This window comes from Arvicola amphibius, chromosome 13 (genome assembly GCF_903992535.2).
Source record: "Arvicola amphibius chromosome 13, mArvAmp1.2, whole genome shotgun sequence".
In the NCBI taxonomy this organism is placed as follows: domain Eukaryota; kingdom Metazoa; phylum Chordata; class Mammalia; order Rodentia; family Cricetidae; genus Arvicola; species Arvicola amphibius.
Genome location: NC_052059.1, coordinates 35,717,713 through 35,726,511, shown reverse-complemented (window position 1 = coordinate 35,726,511; position 8,799 = coordinate 35,717,713). Strand labels below are relative to the sequence as shown.

At 46.1% G+C, this 8,799-nt stretch overlaps 1 protein-coding gene and 1 pseudogene across 1 annotated transcript; both read left to right on the top strand.

Annotated features, from left to right (window-relative positions):
• The first annotated feature begins 845 nt into the window (after positions 1–845).
• LOC119800306 lies at positions 846–1,530 on the top strand (annotated as a pseudogene).
• A 2,485-nt stretch (positions 1,531–4,015) lies between these two features.
• Kbtbd7 (kelch repeat and BTB domain containing 7) lies at positions 4,016–8,514 on the top strand. The gene has a single exon (XM_038310003.1). It carries the CDS (start codon positions 4,343–4,345, stop codon positions 6,431–6,433), a length of 2,091 nt encoding a protein of 696 aa, XP_038165931.1. The 5' UTR covers positions 4,016–4,342; the 3' UTR covers positions 6,434–8,514.
• Positions 8,515–8,799: the final 285 nt, after the last annotated feature.

Sequence of the window (8,799 nt, the reverse complement as noted above, 5' to 3'; positions counted from 1 at the left end):
CCAGGCTGTAGAAATGGAAGTGCCTGGTGATGCACTTGACACTGATTGGCAGGAACAGGGGGAGAGTGGGTGTCAGATGAAGTTGAAGAGGAGGTAGTGGTGACTCAACTTTTAAATGGCATTGAAGCCTACGTTTTGAGGCGATCAGGTACTATGTTTTTTATGCAGCCTTTTAATGAAATGTATATCCCTTGCCTTAAAGGCTAAACAGGTAAAATATAGTATACATTAGCATGATTAGAATAAAAACTAGGAAAATGGGTTGCAGAAAGCTGAGTTCAATTTACAGAAAGAAGGGAGCCTAGGGACACCAGTCTGGAGCAGACTCCTAATGGGAGGTCTTGACAGGGCCCATAGGCGTGGGTCCATTCTGCCTTGACTAAAGGGAAGAGAGTTGGAACTTCTTTCTGTTCCTTCAAGGTTATTGTCAACAGTTCAGAAAACAGGTGATAACAGGTGTGGCCAATATCCAGACCTGATAGTTCAGGTATTAAGAAGTAGATCTGCTTCTACCTCAAACAAAGGCCAAGGCTCCATTCCACCCTGATTTAGATCAGAGAGTTCTGCTCTCTCAAGGTAGCACGAATAATAAAAACTCAGAGACAGAAACTGGGGTTCAACCCAAAACCAGAAAAGTAAAGCAGCCAAGCCACTAGAGAAGTCTTACCTCTACCAAGGCCGGGCAACCGCAAACTGACCTGACTAAGCCTCTTCTCCTCTCCTTGTCTCTCTAGTGCTGGGATTAAAGGCATGAGCCACCACCACCTGGATCTTTCTCTGCACTGATCTTGAGTAGCCCAGGGTGGCCTTGGACTCACAGAGATCCACCTGACTGTCTCCCACATCCTGGGATTAAAGGTGTGTGTCGTCATCGCCTGACCTCTAGTGGCTTTAGCTTTTCCTCTGGTTGTCAGGCAAGATTTATTTATCAAAATACAAATAATATACTACTACTGTTGTCAACAGTTCAGACAGCAGGTGTGGCTAATAACCAGACCAGGTAGTTCAGGTATTAAGTAGACCTGTGCTTTTCCCCTGCCTCCGCCGAGTTGTGCGGAGGCGGAGCCACGGGTGCGTTCAAGATTCGGCCTCACCTGTAATCCACCTCCATGGCCATGGCCAAGGAAGGCATTGCTGCTGGAGGTGTAATGGACGTCAGCACTGCTCTTCAAGAGGTGCTGAAGACCGCCCTCATCCACGATGGCCTCGCACGTGGCGTCTGCGAAGCTGCCAAAGCCTTAGACAAGCGCCAAGCCCATCTCTGTGTGCTTGCATCCAACTGTGATGAGCCTATGTATGTCAAGTTGGTGGAGGCCCTTTGTGCTGAGCACCAAATCAACCTAATTAAGGTTGATTACAAGAAACTCGGGGAATGAGTAGGCCTCTGTAAAACTGATCTAGAGGGAAAGCCACGGAAAGTAGCTGGTTGCAGTTGTGTGGTGGTTAAGGACTATGGCAAAGAATCTCAGGCCAAGGATGTCATCGAAGAGTACTTCAAGTGCAAGAAATGAATAAATAAAAATTTTGGCTCAAAAAAAGTAGATCTGTTTCTGTCTCAAACAAAAGTCTAAGAATCCAACTAGGTTCCTACTCCCTTAGTGTGATAACTGTGGATTCCACCCAGGGAGTGGTTTGCCTACAGAATGTTTTGGTCTAGACTGTGAGTGTTACTTGTCTTGTTTTAGCAACAGAAAGTTTAACTAAGAAAGTACCCTGTAATCCTTCAACTGGTCAGTTCATTCCTTGTATCATGTGAATGCAGTTTTTATCTTACTCCTACCTTTAGGGGTCAGGATATTTAATCAAATGGAAATTAAACACAGGTAATTTTCAGTATTCACTGGAACTCCCTCCCGGTACTGTCCTATGCTTCTGTTTTATTATGTTCACTCGCATCTTCGTTCTCTTTACTATTTTTCTAATCCCCATGCACCTACCCTGGTAAGTGGTATCCTTGTCGAAGCTGATCTCCGACAGGTCTGCCCCATGGGAGACACCAGGAAAGAGAGCAGGAATGAAGTCAACCAGCCCAGAAATGGAGTAAGAAGTAAGAGACCTTTGACCTCAGGAGCGCCTTGAGTTGATGCCACTGTTGAAAACATTCATGAACAGAGACAAATAAGGATTCTGCTGTAGGCGATTATGTCAGTTACAAGAAAACTTGAAACTTCGAGAAGCCAGTGACAAGGAGCATGTTAGGGATAAAGCTGTGGCAGGATGCCTAAAGGTGCTGGCATCCTGCGACTTTGGTTTGCGCATCATTGAGCATCCCCTAGGGGCGCAGAGGACCACATCTGCAGCAATTGTCTGTATGAGCTGCAATGATGTTGACCTTTAAACTTCTAGCTGAAAAGAGCCTTGCTTTATGATTGAACTATGCTCGAGATGATTTCCTAGAAAAGTTTCCTAAAGGTTGTTTAGTGCCAAGGATTATGAGGAAACTCCTGACGCTTGATATAATTTATTGTACATTGAAAGCTCAGATCCGAAAACATTGCATTGAGTTTGCCCGTTGCTTCCATCTGTAGGAACACCTGCTCAAACAGAAGGAAACCGTCGCTCCATCTCACAAAGTTTCCTCATGTTTTGTTCTAATCTAGCAATCTACCACCTCCCCCCTCACTCAAGACTGGCTGCTTTCATGACTACTGTTCATGGAAGCTTATTTTCACCGGCCTGGAAGTCTGCCATCTGGATGGACAATTATTTTATTTTAAAAAACAGTCTTTTTTTTTTCATTTTACATACCAATTTCAGTTTCCACTCCCTCCCCTCCTTCCATTCCCTTCACTCCCCCTCCTCAGGGAGGGTAAGGCACATTGCTTTGGGGAAGGTCCAAAGCCCTCCCTACCATATTTAGGCTGAGCAAGGTATCCTGAATGGACAATTCTTTATCTGTCTTCTTTTACTTAGTATAAAAAATTCGAGACTTGATGGGCGGTGGTGGCGCACGCCTTTAATCCCAGCACTCGAGAGGCAGAGGCAGGCGGATCTCTGAGTTCGAGGCCAGCCTGGTCTACAAGAGCTAGTTCCAGGCCAGGCTCTAAAAAAAATGCTGCAGAGAAACCCTGTCTCAAAAAAAAAAAAAAATTCGAGACTTGATGGGCGGTGGTGGCACACACCTTTCATCCCAGCACTTGGGAGGCAGAGGCAGGAGGATCTCTTGCGTTTGAGGCCACCCTGGTTTACAGAGTGAGTTCTGGGACAGCCAGGGCTTCACAGTGAAACCCTGTCTTGAAAAAAAATTGAGCTGGGTGGTGGTGGCGCACGCCTTTAAACCCAACCCTTGGGAGGCAGAGGCAGTGGATCTCTGTGAGTTCGAGGCCAGCTTGGTCTACAAGAGCTAGTTCCAGGACAGACTCCAAAGCCACAGAGAAACCCAGTCTTGTTCTTTTTTTTTTTTTTTTTTTTTATGAATGGATGTCTCTTTTTTCCTTCGGTTTTTTTAGAGTTTCCCTGTGTAGCTCTGTTTGTCCTGAAACTCACTCTGTAGACATGCAAGGCTGAAATTCAGATCCTCCTGCCTCGGGCTTCTGAGAGTTGGGATTAAAGGCGTGCCCCATCACTGCCCAGCTGTCTTTTATTAAATAATAAAAAAGCTGATTTTGCATTTTAGTCACAATCAAAGAATGTAGAATGAGTACTTTTACTCTGAACTTGGAAGCATTTTTATTTATTTAGGTTTTTTTGTTGTTGTGTCGCCCCACCCCCACCCCTAACCCACCTGCAAGGGATTTCCCTTTGTAACAGCCCTAGCTATGAATCTCACTATGTAGATCATGCTGGCCACAAATCTACAGAGATCCTCCAGTCTCAGCCTCACTAGTGAGGGATCAAAGGGTGGATCACTAGGCTAGGCTGAAATCCTAAGCATCAAATTCGCGGTACTAACTGCTTTCCACCTCTGTGACAGGAGGCAACAGAAACAGTACCCAAACTACAACTCCCAAGATGCAAAGCTGCTGCGGCCCGTCGTCTGTTTTGGTCCGCGAGCCTGGATCCCGTCGTGCATCGAGGCGCGCGAAAGGCAACCTGGGAAGAGTAGTTCGTCCGGGCACCTACCGGTTTCGCCAGCGCGGCAGAAGCTGTTTCTCGCGGCTGGAGCCCGGGGTCGTGTGGGGGTGAGCGGAGCAGAGAAAGGGCGCGAAGGGAAACGGTGAGTCAGGCCCGGGCTACGCGATAAAGGGAGGCGGCACCGCCGCGGAGGCTCAAGCGGAGTAACTGCGGCCGCGAGCCGAGTCTGTTCTGGGACGCCTCCGTCGGCGTCGGCGAGGGAGGCGTGAGGAGGAGCCGGGCGTCTGCAGCCGTTCTCGCCCTCGGCGCCCCGCCGCCATCTCCAGCCATGCAGTCCCGGGAAGACGGCCCGCGCTCTCGCCGCCTCTCCAGTCCCCGCGGCGGGAGGCGACCCAAGAGGATCTCCAAACCCTCGGTGTCGGCCTTCTTCACGGGCCCGGAGGAGTTAAAGGACACGGCCCATTCTGCAGCCCTGCTGGCCCAGCTCAAGTCCTTCTACGACGCGCGGCTGCTGTGCGATGTCACCATCGAGGTGGTGACGCCCGGCAGCGGGCCCGGCACGGGCCGCCTCTTCTCGTGCAACCGCAACGTGCTGGCGGCGGCATGCCCCTACTTCAAGAGCATGTTCACCGGCGGCATGTACGAGAGCCAGCAGGCCAGCGTGACCATCCACGACGTGGACGCCGAGTCCTTCGAGGTCCTGGTCGACTACTGCTACACCGGTCGCGTGGCGCTCAGCGAGGCCAACGTGCAGCGCCTGTACGCGGCCTCCGACATGCTGCAGCTGGAGTACGTGCGCGAAGCCTGCGCCTCCTTCCTCGCCCGCCGCCTCGACCTGACCAACTGCACAGCCATCCTCAAGTTCGCCGACGCCTTTGACCACCACAAGCTGCGCTCGCAGGCCCAGTCCTTCATCGCTCACAACTTCAAGCAGCTCAGCAGGATGGGCTCCATTCGGGAGGAGACGCTGGCCGACCTGACCCTGGCACAGCTGCTGGCCGTCCTGCGCCTGGACAGTCTGGACGTGGAGAGCGAGAAGACGGTGTGTCACGTGGCCGTGCAGTGGCTCGAGGCTGCTCCCAAAGAGCGGGGCCCCAGCGCTGCCGAAGTCTTCAAGTGCGTTCGTTGGGCACACTTCCCGGCAGAGGATCAGGACTACCTGGGAGGACTACTGACCAAGCCCATTGTGAAGAAGTACTGCCTGGACATTATCGAAGGGGCGCTCCTGCAGCTGCGCTTTGGGGATCGGTTGTACAAGTCAGTGGCGACCAAGCCCAACAGCAGCCACGGTGGTGGCAGCAGCGGCAATAGCACCAGCAGCAGTAGCAGCAGCAGCAGCTCTGTGGTGTCTGTAGCAGAGAATCCACCCCAGAGGTTGGGCATGTGTGCCAAAGAGATGGTGATCTTTTTCGGACACCCCAGAGATCCTTTTCTGTGCTACGACCCCTATTCGGGAGATATTTACACAATGCCGTCTCCTTTGACCAGCTTGGCACACACGAAGACCGTTACCTCCTCGGCTGTGTGTGTCTCTCCAGACCATGACATCTATCTCGCCGCCCAGCCCAGGAAAGACCTATGGGTCTATAAGCCGGCCCAAAATAGTTGGCATCAACTGGCAGACCGCTTGCTGTGTCGGGAGGGCATGGACGTGGCATATCTGAATGGCTACATTTACATTTTGGGCGGGCGAGACCCAATTACTGGAGTTAAGTTGAAGGAAGTGGAATGCTACAGCGTTCAGAGGAACCAGTGGGCGCTGGTGGCCCCTGTACCCCATTCCTTTTATTCCTTTGAACTGATAGTGGTCCAGAACTATCTTTACGCCGTCAACAGTAAACGCATGCTCTGCTATGACCCTAGCCATAATATGTGGCTGAATTGTGCGTCTCTTAAACGGAGTGACTTTCAGGAAGCCTGTGTCTTCAAAGATGAGATCTACTGTATTTGTGACATCCCAGTCATGAAGGTCTACAACCCAGCCAGAGGAGAGTGGAGGCGGATTTGTAACATTCCCCTGGACTCAGAGACTCACAATTACCAGATCGTCAATCACGACCAAAAGCTGCTCCTCATCACCTCTACCACCCCCCAGTGGAAGAAGAACCGTGTGACAGTCTATGAATACGATACTAGGGAAGACCTATGGATTAACATAGGTACCATGTTAGGCCTTTTGCAGTTTGACTCTGGCTTTATTTGCTTGTGCGCTCGCGTTTATCCTTCCTGTCTTGAACCCGGTCAGAGTTTCATCACTGAGGAAGATGATGCAAGGAGTGAGTCTAGCACTGAGTGGGACCTGGATGGATTCAGCGAACTGGACTCGGAGTCGGGAAGTTCAAGTTCGTTTTCTGACGATGAAGTCTGGGTTCAGGTTGCACCTCAGCGAAATGCACCAGATCAGCAGGGTTCTTTGTAAATCTTTGGAGACAGGAAGATGTTTCTACTGTATGGAATGTATCTTAAAAATGATACCTTTTCCTGTAAAAGACAAAGTTGATTAGGACTGGAGATTTGGTTTAGAAAGGGTAGCAATTTGAAATATTAATACAGTATACAAAATTTATACATTTTTGACTTGAAATCAACTTGAGTAATTTACTGTGCTGAAAGTCCGTGATTAAAATGGATAGTGACCTGTTAGTGGATTTGTTGTGGCTGTTAATTAGTATGTTCATATTTTAATTTTCCTAATTTAGTTAAATCTTGCCTAGTGGTATAAGATATTTATTACTAGGGAAACTGGACTGAGAATTGTTGGATTTTGAAGGTGTTAACATTTTCCTTCAGAAAAATGAAAGGTAACATTTTTAAGTAGGTTTGTAGTATTCTCAGTTATAGTTATTAAAATTTAGTATGCTCTCCTTTCTGCAAAGAAAGAAATGTTAGTAAGGTAACTAGTGATTCCATGTTGATAATGTGTTCAGTGGGCTTACATAGTCACAGAAAATTTAAAAAATCAGGATTCCGCTGTTTTTATATGTGCTAAATATGACCTATTTCTTACCTTGAAAATAAAAAAACTTCTAGTAGTGTCACTAATTTAAGCACCCTTCTAAACCAAACAAATGTAAAAGGTAACTTGCTTTATAAAGTCAGCTTTGATCTGTACATGTTAAAGGCTTTGACTCAGAGGAACAACCCTTTTCTTCACTGGACATGATTAAATAATGTAAATTTCTCATTGGTCATGCACTGTCTTAAAAAGTTTGTTTGCTTCCCTGAAATATTTTGGCTATATAGTTTTAGTATTCATCTTAGAGGTTTTATCAGCAGAAAGTGATTTATTCTTTGATGTATGTGAAGTAATATTGGTTTTGAAAATATGTATAAGCTAAAGGCAGTATTTTATTGACCAGTAGTTGTAGTGTTTATCAACTCAAGTGCCAGCAAAGAACTTTCAAACTTCAAGCTGTGTAGAGAACTGTTTTTGTGTAATATTGAGCTATTGTCCATTTTTTAAGTTCCTGTAAATGTTGTTGATTGTCAGCTTGAAGATATTTTTGTACTGAAAGTTGAGAGGTAAAGAGCTTAAGAGGATGGCGGGTGGCATCTGGGGCCAGCGGTTAAAACTGTGTTCAGTTTTTTCCTAAACAGTGGGATACGCGGCCATTTTAATTATGGTGTCTGTTTCTATTTTGTATTTCACTGTGAGTTTTGCTCCAGTTTTTGTTTGAGTCGCCATATGTAAGGGAAAGTCAGAAAGTAAACCACGTAAAACTGGCGTTGTTACATTTTAGGTGCTTACCTTTTGAAGGTTTACTAATACATATGGTTGTCATAATACACACAACAAATGGTGTACATATACAAATGTTTTATGCTATAAAGTTTTCTATACTCTTTTAGAATTATCTTCCTGAATCTTTCTTCAATAACATGCAAATTCCTTTTTACTCTCTAGTGACAAAATGCTTATCTCTGGTAGAGGACAGAAGAATCTGCTCCAGGACAGGGACGTGATTTTTTTTTTTAATGAAAAACAAAAATAAAATAACAAAACAATGCCATAGATAATGTATTGTCATTTTGATTGGCTGTGTGGAAGTGTAAAACATTCAGCTCAATGGTTTCTCAAGTGTAGGTAGGCTTCAGTGGCCTAAGTAAATTTTGTGCCATCTGTATCGGGAATGTTATAAGAACTACCCCTAACTTAGAAAGCTGTTTTTCCCTGTGTGGGGGCCAACTTTTTCTTCCATAGTAACTTCTGTTGATAACTGTTTTGTAAGGTGGAAACTTAGTGATGCGTACTCAACCAGATTATTCATCTGCACAATTAAATTCCGCAATTGATGTATAAAAGGCAGATTCTCAAATTCATCTTTCTCAACTCTTGAGTTAAAGCTTAGGCTAAATGTTAGTAATATCTTGGCTTACAAACACATTTTCTTGGGAAGGATTTTGATTTTGTGAAACATTTGTGAATTAGGGAATAGATGCTATTTATAGATAAATGATTTGTATGTTGCTAGTTACAAATAAAGCTGGTTTTAAACTGCAGGCTTCCTGGCTTTATGCTTTATTTGGTTGTCTGTTAAGTGCATAAAACTTGCTTGTTCAGTGACACAGCTAGCAATATTGAAGTCTTTCTGGATAAGAACTGACTGCCAGTGTACTGTGGTTTCCAGGGCTGCCGTTTGTAAGATTTAGAATTACTTCAGTTAACTTCTGCTTCTGTGTATCAATAGTTTGGACTTCTGAGAACCTAAATTACTTCAGACACTCTAGGTGGAAGCTAGGATTGTAAGTTTTCCAGGCTAGCCTGAGCTACACAGTGAGATCCTA

What these genes read in the sequence shown, in the direction of transcription:
- Kbtbd7 (XM_038310003.1), top strand. Translation starts at nt 4,343, where the DNA reads ATGCAGTCCCGGGAAGACGGCCCGCGCTCTCGCCGCCTCTCCAGTCCC.